The sequence below is a fragment of the Rutilus rutilus genome (genome assembly GCF_951802725.1).
Source record: "Rutilus rutilus genome assembly, chromosome: 22".
In the NCBI taxonomy this organism is placed as follows: Eukaryota; Metazoa; Chordata; class Actinopteri; order Cypriniformes; family Leuciscidae; genus Rutilus; species Rutilus rutilus.
The window spans coordinates 32,431,847-32,458,087 of NC_140227.1; the positions used below are offsets into that span (position 1 = coordinate 32,431,847).

At 44.9% G+C, this 26,241-nt stretch overlaps 1 protein-coding gene across 2 annotated transcripts in view; it reads right to left on the bottom strand.

Annotated features, from left to right (window-relative positions):
* LOC311281844 (nidogen-1-like) overlaps positions 1 to 26,241 on the bottom strand; it is a 34,639-nt gene that overhangs the window by 8,049 nt on the left and 349 nt on the right. The window contains exons 1-13 of one of the 2 annotated variants that reach the window (XM_084395172.1): positions 25,801 to 26,241; positions 20,101 to 20,403; positions 19,143 to 19,375; positions 18,008 to 18,324; positions 17,789 to 17,929; positions 17,005 to 17,256; positions 15,867 to 16,067; positions 13,229 to 13,462; positions 11,751 to 11,888; positions 6,903 to 7,031; positions 5,899 to 6,039; positions 5,331 to 5,456; positions 454 to 669 (exon numbers count right to left, since the gene is read on the bottom strand). The exon at positions 25,801 to 26,241 is cut by the window's right edge and continues 349 nt beyond it. In XM_084395172.1, coding sequence (XP_084251298.1) covers positions 454 to 669; positions 5,331 to 5,456; positions 5,899 to 6,039; positions 6,903 to 7,031; positions 11,751 to 11,888; positions 13,229 to 13,462; positions 15,867 to 16,067; positions 17,005 to 17,256; positions 17,789 to 17,929; positions 18,008 to 18,324; positions 19,143 to 19,375; positions 20,101 to 20,403; positions 25,801 to 25,992 — 2,623 coding nt within the window. In that variant the 5' untranslated portion in view covers positions 25,993 to 26,241. Of the gene's footprint in view, positions 1 to 453; positions 670 to 5,330; positions 5,457 to 5,898; positions 6,043 to 6,902; positions 7,032 to 11,750; positions 11,889 to 13,228; positions 13,463 to 15,866; positions 16,068 to 17,004; positions 17,257 to 17,788; positions 17,930 to 18,007; positions 18,325 to 19,142; positions 19,376 to 20,100; positions 20,404 to 25,800 lie in introns of both variants that reach the window. The other variant, XM_084395171.1, reaches the window with a different exon arrangement.

Sequence of the window (26,241 nt, forward strand, 5' to 3'; positions counted from 1 at the left end):
GGGCAAAAAGTGGTTTTGGTCTATAACTAATTTTGTCCTTCATGACGACTGTGAGGGGGGTGAATTTTTTTACATCTCTTCCGTTTAAATTATATTAAGCCTTAAAGTTTTGCATAATTAAGGGCGTGGCCACTTGAGTGACAGGTGGATTGCCACTGATGTCACTGCTAGCCGTTTGTCTGCTGTCTGTTAGCGCCACGTCACCTCAGCTAATCCGCCTCTGCTCATTTCCGTTTATCCGGGAGTGACGCTGCCAAGATGGCGACAGCCGGCTCCGCCCACTTTGGGCTTCAGAAACTCTCTTCAGAACCAACGAGTGACGTCACGCACACTACGGCCATATTTATTTCCAGTCTATGGTCTTTACAGTATGGGTTAATCTGAACCAAAGTGAATTCAATATCAGTGATTAAATTCAGATTATGCAGTGATGTGTGTGTTCTGGGCTCTTACACATGGGTGTGTGGCCCGGTTGTGTTCTGGATCCGCGGATCTCCTGGCCGTACGGGTCCACACACCAGCACTGGCCGAGGCTGGCGTGGCACTGGAGCGGGTCGTAGGCCCCGGACCCGTCGCAGGAGGGCACGTACTGACCCGGCTGACCCGTGGATGAAGAGTCCGACTCCAGCACTGCTGCTCGGTGCCGCTCACACACCGTCAGCTCGCCGTCTGCAACACACACACACACACACTGCTCTCTCTGATCATGTGACACACTGCTGCATTTCCCTGTTCTGTGCGAGACGCGGCCGGTTCTGCCTGTCTGGGTTTTGGGGCCCGGGGCCTTTAGGAGGTGGATCTGGGGACATCTGGTCCAGATGATGCGTGTGATCAGCGTAAACACTCACACATGTGGCTCTGAGAACAGGAAGCGGTTTCATTTGTTGTTACTTTAAAGGCAAACTCAAATCCAAACGGACTCCTAATATATGTTTCTGGTCTTACAGTGAATGATTCATTAATTTTGTTTATCAATTATTTGTATTTATTATTTTTACATTTTTATATTTATTTTAATAAAAAAAAATAATAATAATATCTGATGCATACGGAAGAGGATTGGGGCCAAGCAATAACAAAAAAATAAAACCATCTCGAGATCAAAGTCATTATAATGCGAGATTAAACTCGTTAAATTTGGAGAAAAAAAGTTTAAATAAAATGTTGAGAAACTCATTACATTTCGAGAATAAAGTCGTTGTGTTTGGAGAAAAAAATTCTTAAATTTCTAGAAAAAAAGTCGCAGTAATCGTGAGAATAAACTCATTAAATTTCGAGAATAATGTCGTTGTGTTTCGAGAAAAAACTTGTTAAATTTCTAGAAAAGAAGTCGAAGTAATCGTGAGAATAAACTCATTACATTTCGAGAATAAAGTCATTGTGTTTGGAGAAAAAAGTCGTTAAATTTCGAGAAAAAAGTCTAAATAAAATGTTGAGAATAAACGTATTAAATTTCGAGAATAAAGTCGTTGTGTTTCGAGAAAGACTTTATTCTCGAAATGTAATGAGTTTATTCTCAAGATTGTATTTCGACTTTTTTTCTCAAAATTTAATCTCGCATTATAATGACTTTAATCTTGAGATGGTTTTATTTTTTTGTTATTGCTTGGCCCTAATCCTCTTCCGTAATTTCCACAGCAGAATTTGTTGTTCTGTATTTAATTCATGGCAAATTATTTTCATTTTAGATTTAATTATTTTAATCATTGTATCTTGACAAAAGGATTTTTTCTTCAAAATCCTAAAAAGACCTTAAAAATACTGTCAAGCACTGAATGCACATCATCCAAACACACACAATCCTCCAATCATATATTTATCTTTTTAATTTTTTTACTAAGGTTCGCTTATAATATTAGCCAAGCTTTCGTGCGAAGAACTCTAATGTAGTTTTAACTTCTGCACGTCCAGCTGTTTTTGCCGCTGTGCATTTTCAGTGCTTTTCCTGCGGCTCGGATCAGGGATTGAGCTTTAACGCTGCGACTCCAGTACAGCGACTGATCAGCCAATAGGTGTGCAGATGTGAGCGAGGAGGTCATGTGATGACAGAAGAACACTCGAGGAACAGACGCTGTAATTATCACGGCGTCAGACACACAACATCTGCCCTCAAATTATGACGGAAGAGCAGAACCCGAGCGCTGGACGCAGAAGAGCAGAAGCCGAGCACTGGACACAGAAGAGCAGAACCCGATCGATCGATCATGCAGGTTTGCGCTGCACAACATCAGGAAGATCAGGCCTTTCCTAACTGACCATGCAACACAACTCCTCGTCCAGGCCCTGGTCATCTCTAGGCTTGACTACTGCAATGCTCTTCTGGCCGGACTTCCAGCATGTGCTACCAAACCTCTTCAGATGATCCAGAATGCTGCAGCTCGTCTTGTCTTCAACGAGCCCAAGAGGGCCCACGTCACTCCTCTGTTAATCTCTCTGCACTGGCTACCTCTCGCTGCTCGCATCAAGTTCAAGGCATTGACGCTTGCTTACAGATCTATCACAGGCTCAGCTCCCTCCTACTTTCACTCACTCCTACGAGTCTACATCCCCACCAGACGCCTACGATCAATCAACAAGCGACGTCTCGTGGTTCCATCACAGAGAGCCACAAAATCACTTTCCAGATCATTCTCATTCACAGTTCCATGCTGGTGGAACACTCTCCCCACCCTCATCCGGAATGCTGAATCCCTGACAACATTCAAAAAACAGCTGAAAACCCATCTCTTCCGTGAGCACCTAAACTCATAAAAAATTTTTTTTTAAAAACCCTTTCCCTTAAAACCCCACTTATCATGCTTATGCTACTCTGAATAATGCCTGAACTTCGTATTCTGAACACTTCTTGCGTTGGTGTTGTTTTTTGCCTCTTCATGATGACTCGCTTAATTTAGTCCTGATTTGTAAGTCGCTTTGGGTAAAAGCGTCTGCTAAATGACTAAATGTAAATGTAACCCGAGCGCTGGACGCAGAAGAGCAGAACCCGAGCGCTGGACGCAGAAGAGCAGAACCCGAGCGCTGGACGCAGAAGAGCAGAACCCGAGCGCTGGACGCAGAAGAGCAGAACCCGAGCGCTGGACGCAGAAGAGCAGAACCCGAGCGCTGGACGCAGAAGAGCAGAACCCGAGCGCTGGACGCAGAAGAGCAGAACCCGAGCGCTGGACGCAGAAGAGCAGAACCCGAGCGCTGGACGCAGAAGAGCAGAACCCGAGCGCTGGACTCAGAGGAGCAGAACCCGAGCGCTGGACGCAGAAGAGCAGAACCCGAGCGCTGGACGCAGAAGAGCAGAACCCGAGCGCTGGACGCAGAAGAGCAGAACCCGAGCGCTGGACTCAGAAGAGCAGAACCCGAGCGCTGGACGCAGAAGAGCAGAACCCGAGCGCTGGACGCAGAAGAGCAGAACCCGAGCGCTGGACGCAGAAGAGCAGAACCCGAGCGCTGGACGCAGAGGAGCAGAACCCGAGCGCTGGACGCAGAGGAGCAGAACCCGAGCGCTGGACGCAGAAGAGCAGAACCCGAGCGCTGGACGCAGAGGAGCAGAACCCGAGCGCTGGACGCAGAAGAGCAGAACCCGAGCGCTGGACGCAGAAGAGCAGAACCCGAGCGCTGGACTCAGAAGAGCAGAACCCGAGCGCTGGACGCAGAAGAGCAGAACCCGAGCGCTGGACGCAGAAGAGCAGAACCCGAGCGCTGGACTCAGAGGAGCAGAACCCGAGCGCTGGACGCAGAAGAGCAGAACCCGAGCGCTGGACGCAGAAGAGCAGAACCCGAGCGCTGGACTCAGAGGAGCAGAACCCGAGCGCTGGACGCAGAAGAGCAGAACCCGAGCGCTGGACGCAGAAGAGCAGAACCCGAGCGCTGGACGCAGAAGAGCAGAACCCGAGCGCTGGACTCAGAAGAGCAGAACCCGAACGCTGGACTCAGAGGAGCAGAACCCGAGCGCTGGACGCAGAAGAGCAGAACCCGAGCGCTGGACGCAGAAGAGCAGAACCCGAGCGCTGGACGCAGAGGAGCAGAACCCGAGCGCTGGACTCAGAGGAGCAGAACCCGAGCGCTGGACGCAGAAGAGCAGAACCCGAGCGCTGGACGCAGAAGAGCAGAACCCGAGCGCTGGACGCAGAAGAGCAGAACCCGAGCGCTGGACTCAGAAGAGCAGAACCCGAGCGCTGGACTCAGAGGAGCAGAACCCGAGCGCTGGACGCAGAAGAGCAGAACCCGAGCGCTGGACGCAGAAGAGCAGAACCCGAGCGCTGGACTCAGAAGAGCAGAACCCGAGCGCTGGACTCAGAGGAGCAGAACCCGAGCGCTGGACGCAGAAGAGCAGAACCCGAGCGCTGGACTCAGAAGAGCAGAACCCGAGCGCTGGACGCAGAGGAGCAGAACCCGAGCGCTGGACACAGAGGAGCAGAACCCGAGCGCTGGACGCAGAGGAGCAGAACCCGAGCGCTGGACACAGAGGAGCAGAACCCGAGCGCTGGACACAGAGGAGCAGAACCCGAGCGCTGGACACAGAGGAGCAGAACTCTTCTAATGAGAAAATAAAGCCTATTTAGGACTATTAAAATGATCAACTGTTTTCAACACTGATAATAATCATAAATGTTTCTTGAGCATCAGATCATCATATTAGAGTGATTTGTGAAGGATCATGTGACACTGAAGACTGGAGTGATGATGCTGAACATTCAGCTTTGATCACAGGAATAAATTACACTTTACTGTATATTCACATAGAAAACAGCTGATTTACATTAGAATAATTTACATTAGAATTTTATGTTTTACTGTATTTTTGATCAAATAAACGCAGCTTTGATGAGCAGAAGAGACTCTTTCAGAAACATTAAAGAACGTACAAAACTTTTTACTAATAGAGTAAATAAACTTCCATTCTGTCTTCACACATTTAGTCATAGAAACTTTAACAAATCTTACTGACCTCAAACTTCTGAACACACACAGGATATACAGTATATATGTGTGTGTGTGTGTGTGTGTGTGTGTGTGTGTGTGTGTTTCAGTATAACCTGCACATGATTTAGTGAGATGAATCTGATATGATCTATTAATAATCATAAGAGCGATATGTCTGTCAGTGATGATCTGTACAGTAAATAAAACACTGAGACGGATGAGAGAGAAACCTTTAGATATGTTTATGTTTATTTTTAATTTTTTATATTTTTAACTTTTATTATTTTATTTATTATTTTATCATTTTCAATATTTATTTTAATTTGAAAAAACTAATTATAATTTTTATTTATTTGAAGTAATGAACATTTTTGTCATGGTTAATGACATGCGGACTGAAGCTGAACTCCTCCTACCAGCACCAGGTGTGCATCTGAAGCCGTCGCCATGGAAACCTGGCAGACACTGGCAGGTGAAGGAGCCCGGGGTGTTGGAGCAGATGGCATCGCCATGGCAACGGCCCGGCTGGCACTCGTCCACATCTGCAGAGAGAGAGAGAGAGAGTCGATGTACAGATGTGTGTGTGTGTGTGTGTGGACTCTATATGAAGGAATGCATATCTGGCGTGTTCATGAAGCGTGTCTCAGACACACAGCTAACAGCACTTCCTGTCAGGTGACATCACTTCCTGTCTCTGCTGAGAGTCTCGTGTTCCTGAACCAGGATTCTCACATTACTGGAAAACCTGGATGTTATAAAAGTATGATTTATAGACCTGGGTGTGGGTGTGTGTGTGACTGTGTGTGTGTGTGTGTGTGTGTGTGTGTGTGTGTGTGTGTGTGTGTGACTGTGTATGTGTGTGTGTGTGACTGTGTGTGTGTGTGTGTGTGTGTGACTGTGTGTGTGTGTGTGTGTGTGTGTGTGTGTGTGTGTGTGTGTGTGTGACTGTGTATGTGTGTGTGTGTGTGTGTGTGTGTGTGTTACCATGACACACGCGTCCGTCTCCAGTGAAGCCCGGCCGACAGGAGCAGACGTAAGACGAGTCTCTGGTGAAACTGCATCGGGAGCGTTCGGGAACATCGCAGTCGTGCGTTCCTCTCTGACAGTGATCCACGGGACGCTCCACTGCTGCACACACACACAGCAGAGAATCACACACACATAGCAGAGAATCACACACACACACACACACACACACACACACACACACACACACACACACACACACGCACGCACACACACACACACACACACACACACACACACACACACACACACACACACACACACAGCAGAGAATCACACACACACACACACACACACACACACACACACACACACACACACACACACACACACACACACACACACACACACACACACACACACACACTAACCCTACCCCTAAACCTACCCATCACACACACACACACACACACACACACACACACACACACACACACACAGCAGAGAATCACACACACACACACACACACACACACACACACACACACACACACACACACACACACACACACACACACACACTAACCCTACCCCTAAACCTGCCCATCACAGGAAACATTCTGCATTTTTACTTTCTCAAAACTACTCATCCTGTGTGATTTATAAGCCTTTTGAAAAGTGGGGACCGCTGGCTGGTGCCCACAATGTAATATAAACAAGGGCACTCTCTCTCTCTCACACACACTCTCTCTCACACACACACACACACACACACACACACACACACACACACACACACACACACACACTCGAGTATATCTCACCGACACATGTACGCCCGTCGATGGAGAACTGAAAGCCGTTCACACACACACACACACACACACACACACACACACACACACACACACACACACACACACACACACACACAGCAGAGAATCACACACACACAGCAAAGGATCACAGACACACACACACACACACACACACACACACACACACACTCGAGTATATCTCACCGACACATGTACGCCCGTCGCTGGAGAACTGAAAGCCGTTCACACACTCGCAGCGGAAGCTTCCCGGCTGGTTGATGCAGACGCTGAAGGAGCCGCAGATCTGAGCGCTCTCTGAACACTCGTCCACATCTGAACAACAACACAACAACACAACACACACTCTAATCAGCAGAGGAAACACTCGTCCACATCTGAACAACAACACAACAACACAACACACACTCTAATCAACAGAGGAAACACTCGTGCACATCTGAACAACAACACAACAACACAACACACACTCTAATCAGCAGAGGAAACACTCGTGCACATCTGAACAACAACACAACAACACAACACACACTTTAATCAGCAGAGGAAACACTCGTCCACATCTGAACAACAACACAACAACACAACACACACTCTAATCAGCAGAGGAAACACTCGTCCACATCTGAACAACAACACAACAACACAACACACACTCTAATCAGCAGAGGAAACACTCGTGCACATCTGAACAACAACACAACAACACAACACACACTTTAATCAGCAGAGGAAACACTCGTCCACATCTGAACAACAACACAACAACACAACACACACTCTAATCAGCAGAGGAAACACTCGTCCACATCTGAACAACAACACAACACACACTCTAATCAGCAGAGGAAACACTCGTGCACATCTGAACAACAACACAACAACACAACACACACTTTAATCAGCAGAGGAAACACTCGTCCACATCTGAACAACAACACAACAACACAACACACACTCTAATCAGCAGAGGAAACACTCGTCCACATCTGAACAACAACACAACAACACAACACACACTCTAATCAGCAGAGGAAACACTCGTGCACATCTGAACAACAACACAACAACACAACACACACTCTAATCAGCAGAGGAAACACTCGTCCACATCTGAACAACAACACAACAACACAACACACACTCTAATCAGCAGAGGAAACACTCGTGCACATCTGAACAACAACACAACAACACAACACACACTTTAATCAGCAGAGGAAACACTCGTCCACATCTGAACAACAACACAACAACACAACACACACTCTAATCAGCAGAGGAAACACTCGTCCACATCTGAACAACAACACAACACAACACAACACACACTCTAATCAGCAGAGGAAACACTCGTCCACATCTGAACAACAACACAACAACACAACACACACTCTAATCAGCAGAGGAAACACTCGTCCACATCTGAACAACAACACAACAACACAACACACACTTTAATCAGCAGAGGAAACACTCGTGCACATCTGAACAACAACACAACAACACAACACAACACACACTCTAATCAGCAGAGGAAACACTCGTCCACATCTGAACAACAACACAACACACACTCTAATCAGCAGAGGAAACACTCGTGCACATCTGAACAACAACACAACAACACAACACACACTCTAATCAGCAGAGGAAACACTCGTCCACATCTGAACAACAACACAACAACACAACACACACTTTAATCAGCAGAGGAAACACTCGTCCACATCTGAACAACAACACAACACAACACAACACACACTCTAATCAGCAGAGGAAACACTCGTCCACATCTGAACAACAACACAACACAACACAACACACACTCTAATCAGCAGAGGAAACACTCGTCCACATCTGAACAACAACACAACACAACACAACACACACTCTAATCAGCAGAGGAAACACTCGTCCACATCTGAACAACAACACAACACAACACAACACACACTCTAATCAGCAGAGGAAACACTCGTCCACATCTGAACAACAACACAACAACACAACACACACTCTAATCAGCAGAGGAAACACTCGTCCACATCTGAACAACAACACAACAACACAACAACACAACACACACTCTAATCAGCAGAGGAAACACTCGTCCACATCTGAACAACAACACAACAACACAACACACACTTTAATCAGCAGAGGAAACACTCGTGCACATCTGAACAACAACACAACAACACAACACACACTCTAATCAGCAGAGGAAACACTCGTCCACATCTGAACAACAACACAACACAACACAACACACACTCTAATCAGCAGAGGAAACACTCGTCCACATCTGAACAACAACACAACACAACACAACACACACTCTAATCAGCAGAGGAAACACTCGTCCACATCTGAACAACAACACAACACAACAAAACACAACACACACTCTAATCAGCAGAGGAAACACTCGTCCACATCTGAACAACAACACAACACAACACAACACAACACAACACAACACACACTCTAATCAGCAGAGGAAACACTCGTCCACATCTGAACAACAACACAACACAACAACACAACACACACTCTAATCAGCAGAGGAAACACTCATCCACATCTGAAGAACAACACAACACAACAACACAACACAACACACCACACACTTTAATCAGCAGAGGAAACACTTGTCCACATCTGAACAACAACACAACAACACAACACAACACAACACATCAACACAACACACACTCTAATCAGCAGAGGAAACACTCGTCCACATCTGCACAACAACCCAACACAACACAACACAACACAACAACACAACACAACACAACACACACTCTAATCAGCAGAGGAAACACTCGTCCACATCTGAACAACAACACAACAACACAACACACACTCTAATCAGCAGAGGAAACACTCGTCCACATCTGCACAACAACACAACACAACACAACACAACACAACACAACACACACTCTAATCAGCAGAGGAAAAAACACAATTAATAAAAAAATTCATATATTTTTTTAAATTCCAGAAATATAATATTATATATTCCACAAATGAACATGTTTATTTAAAATATAAGCAAAATATTTTTCCTCCTTTCTTTTGATTTCACACTGAAATATGAACATGTTCTAGAAGCTGCTGAGAAATTCACCTCCTAATAAAGTAAATGTTGAGTGAATGATGACAGTAAACTGAGTTCGGATCATTGAGACGAAGCACTAAATCAGTGTGTGTGTGTGTGTGTGTGAGTGTGTGTGTGTGTGTGTGTTCTCTGATATATGTGGCGGTTTGTGAATGTAAAGCAGTGGTTTAGATCTTGTGTTTGTGTTACAGTAAGTCCTGAGCATCGCATGAGTTCTCCACTGCACAGTCTCTTCCTCTGTGTGTGTGTGTGTGTGTGTGTGTGTGTGTGTCACACGAGCTCTCCACTGCACAGTCTCTTCCGGTGTGTGTTTGCACTGGATCCTCGTCCCGTCTGTGAACCGGCGGCTTCTTTCAGCTCTAATTAAACTGTAATATAATTTCTACATCTGATTTATCAGAGCTGAGAGGAACGAGGCAGTAACTCAACGCAGATGTTGGAGCTCAGAATGTTTCCTATTAATAACACAAACATACGAGTCGAGTCTCCTTCATTTATACAGCGCTTTAACAATATAGATGTTTCTCAGCAGCTTTACAGTGATAACAGGAGATTACAGTAACAGAGAGTGTTTAGGCTTTACAGCAGCTCTAGAATAAAGTTATTGTCCAGATAAAGAGAGTTTTGATTGATTCACTTCTGTTGTAAAGATCATTAGTTATTAACTTAGGGGCCGCTAACACACACCGTTCTCACAGGAAACCCTTAAAGGGGTCATATAATGCCATTTTTGTACAAGCTAATATGATTCTTTAGGGTCTAAATGAAAAGTTTGTAATATACTTTAATTAAAAATTCTCATTAGTATTGTAAGAAAACACTCATTTTACCTGGTCAAAATCAGCTCTGTTTTCAGCACGCCGTTTAAGTGCATGTGTCTTTAAATGCTAATGAGCTCTGCTGACCCCGCCCCTCTGTTCTGTGGGCGTTTGACACACACGTGGAGTGTTGCCTTGACAACAGTTGAGGGTATATTTTGGAGAATGGCAGCGGGAGTCTCTGAGGACACGTATCAATTTGAACCGGAGTCGGACCCGGAACAAGATGACGGCCAATTCGACAATTAAGGCTCGATCAGGACGTTTCTGAATGGTTGGTTAACTTAATGTCACAAACATGAAAGCATTGCTGTTGATCGTGAGGAATATTCCCTTTGAAAACACACTCAGCCACTGCGTCTTCAGTGGATTTAGGAACATCAAAATGATGCTGTGTTCCTTATTACACCCAAGAACACCACACTCGCTTAGACGCCATTCTGCTCATAGACAGTGCTCCAGCGTATCAACAATGGCGGACTATGATTGACAGCTCGCTCACGAGCGAGGGCGGGTCTGTGTTGAAACGCTGCTGTCAATCAACAATCGTGGGAGGGGCGTGTGATCTTGTGACGTCACACAGCTTGATTTGAGACGGGGGAAACATATAAGAAGACTTAAAAAAAAAAAACTGGATGGATTTTTATCATTTTATGATGGTTGTGTACAGGCACTGCCAACACACACTTCAGTACAATCAACTTGTAAAAGTGCATGTACCATTATATGACCCCTTTAACACACTCCGGCTGTTCATTCACACACAACAGTGTCTGGTGTCAGAAGATACACACACTGAGCTGCTATATATATGAATTATATATATATATAAATATATATATATATATATATAAATATATATATATATATATATATATATATATCTCCAGAGCGGCTATATACTGTATATAAATGAACTATTTATTATTTTTATAACAAAAATGAAGCATCACTGAACTTACTGAAGCCGGACTGTGACGCCATTATTTTCCTGTTATCTCTGTAAAGCTGCTCTGAAACACTATTGTATAAAGCGCAGTATAAATGAAGCTGACTCGACTTGATCTGTGAAACCGAGTGGTTTACCGTAACACGCGCGGCCGTCTCCGGTGAAGCCCGAGGCGCACCGGCAGGAGAAGTCCTTCCCGAGAGCCGGTCGACACACAGCGTTGGTGTCGCAGCCGTGTCTGCCGGTGAAGCACGGGTTCTGCTCGGGGATCACACCTGAAACACACGCCTGCACTTACAAACCATAACACATGGACATATTACACCACATCAGGAGCTTCTGAATCATAACACAATCATAAAACTCATGAATTAATGAAAACCGACCAAAAAATACTTTTTTATGTGCGTCGTTTAACTATGGCCGTCACTACATCAAACTGTTTCATAATCAATCCTCAAAATCACCACATAATGAATTAATAACTCCAAAATATAACTAATCTTAACAGCTTGATTGTTTATATCATTGCAAAAGTGTAACTATATCATCACAAAGCTCTCTACATAAAGTTGAATACATACATTTATCCAACTTTATCCGCATGCATACAGTACAGGCATGTAAAGCTATAGATATATAACTTTATACACACATACATATACAAGCTTGGACTATATTATCGTCCAGCTCTAGGCATGAAGATATTAAAGTCCCCCGGTATCAATAACTGTATCCCTTAAAACTCATCTTTCATCACCAAAATGCATATTTAAAGTTTTTACCTTGAAAAGAATGTCTTCATGCCTTAAAATATCTTGAATGTAACTCGACACCCTTGCCTCATTTAGTATTCGCGGTTCTATGAATATGCAAATGAGCCCCGCCTCCACTCACTCACTCAACGTGTGATCTGATTGGTTACAAGGTAGTTTGTGACGTCAGAAACACCAGCGATTTCAAAGCGTGTGTTTGAGACTGTCTTTGGTTCACTGCAGTTTTAAGGAGGAAATACTCAGCAATGGTGTCGACTTATGAACTTACACATGCTTTGTCTTAAAGCATATTAAAAACACCACATACACACATAAACAACATTAAACGCTGGATTTTCACCACAGGGGGACTTTAAGATATTCTAAACATTAACCTCAGGATTTTCTGCTTTGAAACGATGTGTTGAAGAAGCACATCTGGGCCTGTCAGAGTTTAACCTGAACTAAACCTAAAAACCGACACTGAAATACCGACTCGTCACGGATCTGGCAGATGTTCGTGCTCTTGAGCTTTAACTCGGATCCGCTTACATGAAGCACATGAACACACACAGTGATAAACATCAGCGGGAGACTGAGATAAACACACACACACGAGCTTCACTGGCAGCTGCGATCGACTCACACACAGATTTACTACATTTACATTTATTCATTTAGCAGAGGATTTGTGAAGGATCATGTGACACTGAAGACTGGAGTAATGATGCTGAAAATTCAGCTTTGATCACCGGAATAAATTACATTTTAAAATATATAAATATGTCATAAAATTCCTAAAGCGCTGTGGTGTGCTTTAATCATCAGTGTGAAGAGTGTGAAGTGTGAAGTTTGCTCACTGTGGACGGAGCCGATCTTGTTGCTCATGGCGAAGCGGATCAGCTGGTTGCTGGAGTCGTACATGACGAAGATCTGGTCGACGCTGAGCTGCTGGCGTCCGGGGTCCGTGAGCAAGAGCGCCCCCTGTGGACAGCTCTGGAAGCGCAGGCTCTGGGTCCACAGGTAGCTGTGTGTGCGCACGCTACCGTCAGGCATGCTAACGCTGTATTCCCGCCGCGACGACGACGTGATCACTGAGAACATCACACAGAAATACAGGCATTAGAAAACAACTTCCTTTAACTCAATACAGGCATTCGTTAGCAAAATCACTCAGGAGCATCTACTGTAGAAACCTTTGATCGACAAGGAGAATTAGGAGTTTGTTACTGGTATAAATGACATTTATTCAGCACTCATATACAGTGTTGTTGGGGAAAGTTAGTTTTAAAAGTAATGTATTACAATATTCCGTTACTTCCTGAAAAGTAACTAATTGCGTTACTTAGTTACTTTTAATGGAAAGTAATACGTTACGTTACTTTTGCGCTATTTTTCCTCACCTGGGCTGGGCTTGTTTGTTTTTAAATAACAACAAAAAAGTTCTATTTTTGGCAAATGTGAAGGCCCTTTCTAGGGGTGACCCCGAATAGTCGAAGATTCGATGCTTGGATTGGAGGAGCCTGATTTGACAACCGATCTCACGGTCCAATCTTCGCAGAGGTGTTATGAAACGAGGATATGCTACTTTGGCTATATGAGGGTGCTCAATGTCTGATTTCACATAGAACTACCGGTTTTCTGTCAATACGTTAATATTCAGCCTATTATGATAATGCTGTATATAAAAATGTGCAAAGAAAGAAGCTTTTAATAAATATTTTTTAACATGCGTGAATAAATCCAAACACCCCGTGACAGATTTAAGTTTCACTTTCAATCCGTGACCGACAGAGGAGCGTCTTGGCGGCAAGGATTTAAATCTTTAACGATGTCTGGGATAAGAACATCTAAAGTGTGGATGTACACCATCAGAAAGGATATTCTCCAAGGCTGGATTTAGCATCAGGAAAACCATGATCGCACTTCTGCCGGCCAGCGTTAACAAGTTGGTTTTCCACAGGACATTCTAAAATGCTTAACGTGAAAAAAGCTTTTAAAACGCTTAAAAGGCACTTACACAGTACACAGTACACACTTTATTAAGAAACCATACTATGTGCAGATAAGCAGATGAACCCAGAATATGAACGCAATGCGTTCCTCCTATAGTAAAGCGTTTTCTTTACATAATTTGATATTTTAATTTAACTATTTTAGGAGATCAAGTCGTTTTAGACTTTAGTGTTTTAGAATGTATTTTATCCGCGCGCACAAAAGACTCCAGCGGACACAGAGAGAGTGAAAGACTGGATTTGTTCTCTCGGTCAGGTAACGTTAGGGTACACGTGATTTCAAAACTTTTGGAGTTAGGGTTAGTTAGGGTTAGGGTTTGGAGCTGGGGAGGTGGAGCTGGGGAGCTGGGGAGCTGGAGCTGGGGAGGTGGAGCTGGGGAGCTGGGGAGGTGGAGGTGGGGAGGTGGAGCTGGGGAGCTGGGGAGGTGGAGGTGGGGAGGTGGAGCTGGGTAGGTGGGAGGTGGAGCTGGGGAGGGGGAGGTGGAGGTGGAGCTGGGGAGGTGGAGCTGGGGAGGTGGAGGTGGAGCTGGGGAGGTGGAGGTGGGGAGGTGGAGCTGGGGAGGTGGAGGTAGAGCTGGGGAGGTGGAGGTGGGGAGGTGGAGCTGGGTAGGTGGGAGGTGGAGCTGGGGAGGGGGAGGTGGAGGTGGAGCTGGGGAGGTGGAGCTGGGGAGGTGGAGGTGGAGCTGGGGAGGTGGAGGTGGGGAGGTGGAGCTGGGGAGGTGAAGGTGGAGCTGGGGAGGTGGAGCTGGGGAGGTGGAGGTGGGGAGGTGGAGGTGGAGCTGGGGAGGTGGAGGTGGGGAGGTGGAGCTGGGGAGGTTGAGCTGGGGAGGTGGAGGTGGAGCTGGGGAGGTGGAGCTGGGGAGGTGGAGGTGGAGCTGGAGGTGGAGCTGGGGAGGTGGAGGTGGAGCTGGGGAGGTGGAGGTGGAGCTGGGGAGGTGGAGCTGGGGAGGTGGAGGTGGGGAGGTGGAGGTGGGGAGGTGGAGCTGGGGAGGTGGAGGTGGAGCTGGGGAGGTGGAGGTGGGGAGGTGGAGGTGGAGGTGGAGCTGGGGAGGTGGAGGTGGAGGTGGGGAGGTGGAGCTGGGGAGGTGGAGGTGGAGCTGGGGAGGTGGAGGTGGAGGTGGGGAGGTGGAGGTGGGGAGGGGGAGGTGGAGGTGGAGGTGGGGAGGGGGAGGTGGAGGGACACCAGAACAGCTGATGCCGGAGCGAGGGGATCCATCTTTTAATTGAAAGATTAGATGGGTTCATTCCTACCGAAATTACGTTGTGAACTTCACACATTTTTTATCCCAAATTTTTATCAATTTTACTGGTAGTCACTGTGTGAAGAATGTTTGGCTATAATATTTCTCAGTTTACTTTATTTTGCTCTCCTCACTTACATAAATGAACTACAGTGTCCTGCACACACTAGTGAAAAATATCAAAACTGACATCTAGTGTCTGAATAATGTGTGTGTTGAGTGTAGAGATGCGGGTCCCTCACGGCTGCTGGAGTGCTGGTAGACCTCGCTGTACGCTGGGATCTGGACCGTGGCTCCGGGCGGCACCTCGGGGATCCGGCCGTCCAGGTGTGTGTTGACCAGCAGGTGATCGTGCTCGTCGATGCCGCCGAACTCCTGCATGATGCTTAGCTTCTCGTTGCCGGGCAGGAACGTGACCTCGGCCTGGCGAGTGAAGACTCCTCCTGTGGACACGAGAGAAGGAGACGGGTCAGTGACCTCTGACCTCTGACCCTGAGCATGTGTTTCCACTGCAGATCAATCTCACAGGAACGGCTTGAGAGTTGATATCATGCAGAGAGAGAAGGAGAAGCAGGAACATGAGGAACAGCAGTTTATACGTCACAAATAATAATAATGTTGCCGAATAATTTCAGTATTAAGGCCCGTTCACACAGAGTACTATAAAGATTTAAGAATAATTCTAATTCTATAATCATAGCAGAGTCTACGGCACTACTGTAATGATAATGGCACAGAGGAATGATATCATTGGAATTATTTTATCCAGCTGATGAACGATAAAAACACTGACAGCCAATCAGAATCCATCCTGCTTCAAGAGCGCTAGCATTTAAAGTGACAGACGACATTAACTGCATAAACGACATCAACTTATAATAAACAGAACGATATCGAGCGATGGTGTGAATGCTGATATAGTTAACGTTATAATTATTGTTATATTTATCGTTATAGTTACTGTTAAAGTTATCGCTATAGTTATATTTGTTATAGTTATTGTTGTAGGTATAATTATTCTTATTGCTAAAGTTATCGTTATAGTTATCATTATATTTATATTTATCGTTATCTATATAGTTATAGTTATTGAAATAGTAACCGTTAAAGTTATTATATTTATCGTTATAGTTATCATTATAGTTGGTGTTATAGTTATCGTTATAGTTATCATTAGTTATATTTATAGTTATCGTTATATTTACCATTATAGTTATATTTATCATTATTTAATTCATTAATTTTGTGTAAAATTTTATGTTACAGTTAATATTATTAACTTAATCTCAATAATAATATAGTTAATAACATTAGCTGTTTAATGTTTGAGAGTTTAGTGTGTCCGGCTGTGTAACGCTGATGCGTGTCCCGCTGTGCTACCGATGAGGCTGAAGCCGTTGTGGTGTCCGGGCTGCTGGAGCGCGAAGGCCCATCCGATGGCCTCTCCCAGAGCCGGCAGCGGCTGCAGCGACGCTCCCACGCTAGCCGGGACGCTGCTCACCGCGATGTACGCTCGCCCGTCGTTCGCCACCACATACGAGTGCAGGTCGTTGTTGGAGAACTCCACCGGAGACGGAGAATCCCCCACGAAGATCCTGCCGTTCAGCTTCCCGTTCATCCGCTGCGGTTTCCCTGTGGATTCGGATGACAGCGCCATCATTCAGGGATTCATGGGTGTTTATGTACTGAATGGAAGTTTATATGTAAGGGATAAAGTAGATCCAGCCGGTCTTTATTTCAGAATAAACCCGACAGGGGGATCAGGATCAGGACTTCCATCAGCCTGAAGGGGTTTATTCTGAGATCACACACACACACACACACACACACACACACACACACACACACACACACACACACACACACACACATACACACACACACCTCTGGTTTACTATCTTTGTGAGGACTCTCCATAGGCGTAATGGTTTTTATACTGTACAAACTATATTCTGTCCCCTTATACTAACCCGACCCCTAAACCTACCCATCACACACACACAAACACACACACATACACACACACACACACACTCACACACACACAAACACAAACACAAACACACACCTGAAGGGGGTTTATTCTGAGATAACAACCGGCTGGATGTGCATTATCCCCCTTATTACACGGACACGGGAAGGTTGCAGCTTTGTTTCAATGCACCTTCAGCGACGCAATCCTTGCCGTTGCCATAGTAACCAGGGTTGCAGTGACAGCAGTATCCGTCGGCGTAATCTCGGCATTCGGCGAAAGCGGAGCACTTGTGCTTGTTGCTGGAGCACGTCTCGTGGTTATAGGAAAACACTGAAATAAAAACAGATAGATTAATACGTATGTATGAAACATAAGAGTTACTCAGTGTAGCCACAGCTTTCCCCTGACCTTCGACGCTGAGCTCGTCTTCATCGATGATCAGAACCTGCGGGTTCTGCCGGCTCTGCGGGTTCTGCGGGGGAACGTAACGGTACTGGAGCTCGTCAGGGGTGGAGGACTCGGAGATCGGATCCGGACGGGACGTGAGCGTTTCATACGGAAGCTCTGTGATCTCTGTGACCTCCGTGACCTCTGTGACCTCCGTGACCTCTGTGACCTCTGTGACCTCCGTGACCTCTGTGACCATGCCAGGCACGATGGAGCTGAACAACGGAGACGTGCCGATCTCGAAGACCCAAACGCCAGGCCGGCCCGAGTTTGTCTTCCTGAGGAGTTTGGAGAGGAGTTGCAAACAATAATGGAGTGGTTGATTATGATTTGACTTTTCTAACTTTAGTTAGTGTGTAATGTTGCTGTTTGATCATAAACAACATCTGCAAAGTTACAACGCTCAAAGTTCAGAGCAAAGGGAGAGATTTTCTTTTATAGAAATCGCTTTTTAAAGACTACAACAAACGGCTGGTAGAGACTACACGAGCTTCTCCACGGGTTAGTGACATCACAAACCCTCAAATTTACATAAACCCCGCCCCCGGAACACGATTTATAGATTATCTTGACAGAATATGCTAATTAATGACTAGAAGATCGTTAACTCCACATCAGCTGCATAAACTCATCAACTAACCGTTCAGAAATGTCCTGTTGCTTCTACATGTTTCACTTCTAGAGTCTCTCCATCATCGTCCGGTTTGACTCCAGTTTGAACATAAAAGGCTAAACGTTTTTGACATTTTCAGCGTGTGTGTGTGACATAATCGAAGCTGCTAACACACACACACAAGCTCTTGAAGCTCCGCCCCCTGTGCCGGGAGCAGCAGCTCATTTGCATTTAAAGGGACACACACAAAAACGGTGGGCTCACCCTCAAAAAGTGACAATTTTAACATGATATATAAAACATCTGTGGGGTATTTTGAGCTAAAACTTCACACACACACTCTGGGGACATCAGAGGCTTATTTTACATCTAGTGGAAAGGGCATTATACCACCCCTTTAATACTGCACCTTCTGAATCACGTTCTCATTTTGCATGTGACGAGATTAATGAGACCCACAGAACTGTGTGTAAAATGTCTTACAGTGCGAGAGCGCGGACCGACTCCTCGCTGTCTTCAGTGATGCGATAGTAAGAGCCCTGAGTCTTGGCCCAGCCGAACCAGCCCGGCACCAAGCCTTCACTGAACCCGACCTCGACCAGCACGTCTTTATCATCTATGAGCGAGGAGCTGAACTGAGTCTCCTCCTCGGGATACAGCAGGATAGCGTATGACGCCGAGTCCATGTTTGCTACAACAAGCTGGAACGTATTTCTCTGCAGGAGAAGTTTGAAAGCAGTATTTGTCATGCTGAACATGGTGTGTTGTGAGCTGAGTAATGGCTGTCTTCTGTAGAGCTGAAACTACTTTCACTTCACTTCAGAATTAAGATTTCCTGATAATTTTACTCGCCTCCACGTCATCCCAGATGTTCATGTCTTTCTTTCTTCAGTGGAAAAGAAATGAAGGTTTTTGAGGAAAACATTCCAGGATTTTCTCCATATAGTGTCTTCAATGGGGTCCAACGGGTCGAAGGTCCAGATGTGAGTTTCAGTGCAGCTTCAAAGTCTCGACTAGAGCAAGACCAGCATCTGTGGTTAAAAGTATATAAACGTTTATTTTGTTCTAAAATGTCCGCTGGTTTGTCTAGATCAGACTCTTATTCCTCGGCTGGATCGCGTTGAGACTTTGAAGCTGCACTGAAACTCACATCTGGACCTTCGACCCGTTGGACCCCATTGAAGTCACTATATGGAGAAACATCCTGGAGTGTTTTCCTCAAAAACCTTCATTTTTTTTCGACTGGAGAAAGAAAGACATGAACATCTGGGATGACGAGGAGGAGAGTGAATTATCAGGAAATCTTAATTCTGAAGTGAACTTTAACATTGTTATTTTCTTTGAAACAATCAGTGCTGCAAAAAGCGGATTATAAATAAAGGCGGCTTGACTTCTTAACTAACGCTTGGAGCTGCAAAACATTCAGATTTCAGGGACGTACCATTAACTCAAGTCCATCTCCTCGTCCTCGCTGACCCTGAGCCAACACATTCTCCCAGGTCACGATGACGACGTGAGTAGGATCAATCCCATCGTCATTGGGAAACGCTTGGCTGATGTGATCTGCGGCTCTCCGGAGAACATCCGGGCTCGTCTCCTGCCGGAAGTAAACGTATCCGGCGCCGTCGCTCGTGTCCAGATCTCCCAGGAAAGCTGCAATCATGCCGAAGCTGGCCGGCATCTTCCCCAGGTACTCGGACTCATCGCTGGGTTCGGCCAGAGACACGAAGCCATTAGTGCTGACCTACGGAGAGCAGAACATCAGCACGCCGGATGGAGGAAACCTGTTCGGATCTGTTCCGAGAGTTTAGATGCAAGCTGAGCACTTTAGCACTTCAACACAGAGATTCAATTATAATCCTGGCAAACAAACCTTTGCTCTGTTTTACTGAATGCACAGGATGACTATTAGTATTGATCATCTGAACAAACACCTAAACACTTTCAAGGAATAATACCTCTCATCATGTGGCTTGTTGAGGAGATGTGAAAAGGTGAAAAATCTTATAAACATGCATATCTAGCGAGCAGAATACAGAACACACCACACACACAAAATACACTGCATAGTCTTGCACACAGCAAGAAAAAAAGGTTGCACATTTTTGCACATTGGAAATTAAAAAAGCTTTGCATATTCTTGTATATTGTAAGAAAGCAACTTAAAGCACAAAAACAAAGTTCATGATTACAGTTTCCGTCAATAAAAGTATCAAGAAAGTATAAAACAAGCCATAATGATCAACGATTGTAAAAATTGATGTGTTCTTACAAATGTTGCAAATTTTAATAGCAAGCATAGCCTACATTTAGCTTAGTTTAAGAGAATCAATGGCTTGTGATTCTTTTAGTAATTAGGGCCCGAGCACCGATGGTGAGAGGACCCTATTGTTTTTGCTCCGTTTATTCTTCTTCTTCTTCTTCTCCAAAGTGAATTGCTTTTTTGAGGGCCTAAACATGCTCGAAAACTCATGAATCTTTGCACACGCTTCAGAAGTGGTGAAAATTTACGTGTGATATGGGTTTCAGAATTGGGTGGGCAAAATGGCTCAATTACCCCCCTACATTATTGCCCCGGCTCTACGTTTCACGTACAGGCATGCAGTTTTTGCCATTTCCAGATGTTGTACTTTAACGAACTCCTCCTACAGTTCTGATCTGATCCTCTGCAAATTTGGTGAGTGTAATCTTAAGGCCTTTGCGACGTTGATCTTGAGTTTTCGTCTAAGGGTGTCCCATCGGCGGCCTGACAAATGTGTGGGGCAAAATGGCTCAATAGCGCCCCCTACATTATTGCCCCGGCTCTATGTTTCACGTACAGGTATGAAATTCGGTACATACATGTAATGACCCAATACCTACAAAAAAGTCTCTTGGAGCGTAGCCCTAAACACAACAGGAAGTCAGCTATTTTGAACTTCCTCTCAGATTTTGTGCAGTTTTGGCCATTTCCAGACGTTGTACTTTAACGAACTCCTCCTACAGTTTTGATCTGATCCTCTTCAAATTTGGTGAGTGTAATCTTAATGCCTTTGAGACGTTAAATTGCGAAGATCTTGAGTTTTCGTCGAATGGCGTGTCCTCTGCGGCCTGACAAATGTAGATGTGCAGACCCAATTTCAGCCTTTGGGTGATATATGCATCATCAGATATAATAAGTTCTATATTAAAGGTGCTCTAAGCGATCCCGGGAGACGTTACTTCTTGTTGACGTTCGAATTGTTGTCAAACAAAACGGAGGTTAGCTAGACCCTCCCTCCTCCTCATCCCGTCTCCTCCCTCCTCCCCTCCCTTCCGACATAAAGGAAAGTCAAACTATAGCTGCTAGAAACATATATGTTGTGTTCACCAAAGTTAACGCTGACTGCATAGTTCTAGCTAATTACATCCTTGTGTTGGTTTAGGCATAATGAACGTCAATTTAGAAAGAAAAATGGATTTACCCACCAGTTCTGCAAAAACAGAGCAACTGAAAGTCGGATTGGAATCCCCAGAGTTCTCGCCACCTTTCGAAGTTTTTTCCGATGTAAATTCGGTACTTCGCGCGTTCCTTATCCTTGTCCCTCTTCTTTGCAATTTGTTTATCGGAACGTCGTGTCGTGTCTCTTTGGTCGTGTGTCGGCCATAATTCAAACTTCCCTCTTCATGCTTCTCTCTCCTCCACACACCCCCTTCATGTGTACGTGCACTAACCCCCCAAACCCCACCCTCAAATACTTCTCGCCAGTTATTGGCTGGAACACTGTTTGTTGTGTTTCGTGGTGCGGGTGAGCCCAGTTTGTTTATGTTGCCGTTTGTGGAGCCTGGGCTGTCTACAGAGACCGCGTTTTTTTACAGTGTGTTCAGGGGACAGGCAGCTAGCGGATAGTGAGGAGATGTTTGCTGGATGTGACAAAAAATGTTTTTGCCTAAAAAACGTGTGACATCATTAGAGTACCTTTAAAGTTGCTTGCAGTTCCGATGTTGCTAGGCAACCACAAACAGCCTGCAGTAACTCAGGCATACAATGTCCAATCTGCCCCAAACTTCACTTGTTTGATAAGAGTCCTGTCCTGAACACATGACCATGTTCATATTCGGTTATAGTAATAGCGCCACCTGCTGGTAGCAGGAAGTGTGGAAAATACAAATTACCTTAACATAGTCCTCCTATATTTACATACTGCCCACCGTGCTCTGTTTTCCTAAAGGCGCCGGGTGGCGGTGGCACGGGTGCGAGGGCCCTTTTCATCGCTGCTTGCAGCTTTAATTAAAGTTGTTCTTGCATTAAATCCTGTGCTGCAAACGACACACACACGGCACAGGATCGGATGTTTCCCTGCAGGAACAGACACACCGTCTCATCCGACGCCTCGTAAACCAGCAGTGATGTTTTCTGGGATCTGGGGTGTCGTCGCACTTGAAAGGCTGTAGTGCCACTTAAAGTGTGTGTGTTTGTGTGTGTATGAGCTTTTCTTTAACGAGCTTCTTCAAGTGAAACGGCAGGGGAGCTGCTCGACCTGAGGAGAAGCTCTTCCATGTCTTACTTGAGATATCGAGAATCAAGAGGAAACTAAACAAATAATAGTTCTGTTACAAAGTCTAGAGTGTCTCCTGGAATCTCGAATTCGAAGAAAAGCCAAAAGTGAAAAAAGTACGAAGAAAGCCTGATAACCCTGAGCTTTAGAGCTGAAGATCTGCATGAGAGACTGGAGCAGCTGCCGGATCTAGACGAGAAACACACGGATCGACTGGAGAAACGCCAACAGAACACACGCTTGAAGCATTACACACTTATCTTGGGTGAAGTGAAGTGAAACATTGAATATTTTTGTGGATAATAAGTCAAACAAGTTGAGATCCACTCCTAAACTTCAGCGCAGCTCCAAATGAACGATGACTCTTGGCTTCATGTAAGAAGGGAAGAAGCTTGAGCACAGAATGAGAGATCTGAGAGTGATTGACCGTACAGCTGTGTGTGTGTGTGTGTGTGTGTGTGTGTGAGAGAGAGAGAGAGAACCCTGAGAAACACACACATCCTCCACCTGCAAACCAGAAACAGACTGACCCGGCAGAGAATAACCCTATAGACCTCTATATGATCAACATGATATTTTCACACAATCTCCTCCAGATCGAGAGTTTAGACTCTTTTATCCAGTAAAAGTCTTTCAGTGTAACTGTACAAACGTCCTCCTTCAGCTCGAGCTTCACCAGTCTTTCTGCTGTCAATCTGCACTGATTTTATCAAGGAAACGCAAGAATAACTTTGATATTGTTAGTAATATTTCAGCTGGACTGAAGCAGGTTTACTAGATTATAATCATCATTTATTATAAAAATCACGAGTATGAAATATGATCATCAGGCTTTTGGGGAAGGGTTATTTGCTCATCTCTCAATCATCGTTGTATTGCATAGTATTATGTTTTAAAAATACAGATCATAAAACTAAGCATTTAAATATCATCTAGACATATTATTGGCAGATGTTGATATTCATATGCATTTTATCAGAATTTCATCACTTTTTGTTCATATAAATATCAGCATCTGCAGCGAATCGCACAAAAAAGCATCTGCTGCTTCACAGGGTTAAACCCCATAGAGTGGAAACGTTTTGAACTGAAAAATGTATTTTTGTTGTTGACGCACAATAAACTCAAACTGACCGAAGAAAACTCATAATCCTGACCCTGGATTAACGCCTAACTCTTATTGTGTTCGACCAGGTAACATGGCAACCTTTGTTGGGAATCTCCGTCAGGAATGTAAATGCTATAGGAAGTGAATGGAGAACAGCAGGACAGGAGGAAGAGCTTCTAAGATCAGCCTCGGGCTACACTTCATCCACGGGGAAAAACACAATCACACAAAGGCACGTCTGTCTCCTGAAGAACTGATCCACTCAAGAACGTCTGTGTCTAAGAGCTAGTGTTTCTCAGTTCTGCTCATGAAGTCGTTCTTGAGTCGCAACAACAGGGACGATCCTTCCCATGAGTTCCCACTGCAAACACAGGGAGGGATTCATCCATATGGAATATATTATATATCACTCCTACAGGAAGATGTGAGATAAACCACAGACAGCTGGGATGTGAGGAGCGACTGCTCCGGCAGATTTGAGCTCTACGTCACCAGAAGCTGGAGGCTTTCCTAGAGTCTTTCTGTTCAACTCTTCCTGAGCCGAGAAACGTCTCAACAAACACACTGTCCGCTGGTTTGGGTGATAACTGGCTTCTGGATAGATGATTAGAACATCAACCAACATACTGAAACTTCTGGAGGTTCATCGGAATATCAAAAGTTAAACAAAAGTTTGGTTAAACATCTAAACATTCATGACTAATGAGCACATTATAGGGAGATCACTGCAGAAAAGACACCTGGAGTAAATATTTAGAGAGAGAGAGAGAGAGAGAGAGAGAGAGAGAGAGGGAGAGAGAGTGTGTGTGTGTGTGTGTGAGAGAGAGAGTGTGTGTGTTTTTGAGAGAGAAAGAGAGAGCGAGAGAGAGAGTGTGTGTGTTTGTGTGAGAGAGAGAGAGAGAGAGAGAGAGAGAGGGAGAGAGAGAGTGTGTGTATGTGTGTGTGTGTGTGAGAGAGAGAGAGAGAGAGAGAGAGGGAGAGAGAGAGTGTGTGTATGTATGTGTGAGGTGTGTGTGTGTGTGTGTGTGAGAGAGAGAGAGAGAGAGAGAGAGAGAGAGAGAGAGAGAGAGAGAGATCTTATCTTAATTTCCTTGCTTTTATCATGTGATTTTAATTAATTTCTGTGTAAAGCACTTTGAATTGCCATAGTGTATGAAATGTGCTGTATAAATAAACTTGCTTTGCCTAAAACCTTAATTTGCTGCTTTTGTAAAGTAGAAAAAGTTTGCAGATACGCAGATTTGTTTTTGCAAATCGCTGAAAATCATAATCAAACTGGTTTTAAATCGACCGTATAGAAATATCTCGTTTCATCTTGAGGACAATTTGTACGATTTCACTTCATTCATTGATTCTTCGATTAAAATAATGAACATGTTGTACGCAATTAAGTAACAACTATTAAGTGTTTCGTTTATTTAAATTATTAACAAAACTTTGGAAATATTAGAGGAGTGAACACTAATATTTTTTGCTTAATGTATATTTAAAATGCAACAACAGTTGAGTTACTCACGTATATTTTATGGAAGTTTCCTTTGAAGAAGTAGAGCGTTTGCTCCAGCTCGAGCGCCTGAACCGAATCCGTTCCGGAACCGAGAATCCGGTCGCCGAATCGGATCCCGTAATCGAAGAGCTGATCACGGGTCAGACACTGGACCGACACCAGCAGAACCAGAACCCCCACACTGCTCACCAGAACCATCATGAAGCCTCTGTGCGCGGTTATAACGGGTCTGTGAGTGACGACGAGGAACTCCAGAGGAGAGAGAGAGAGAGAGAGAGAGAGAGAGAGAGAGAGAGTTCATGTAGAGGGCGGAGTTGATGGAGGAATCATTTACATTACTGACCCCCCGCAGCACGAGAACAAAGGCTGAGGTGGGGGTGCTAAAGTCATTTAATTCTACACACAAACATTTCCTTTATGTCCTCAGAAAATACCTGTGCAAGTGTGTCA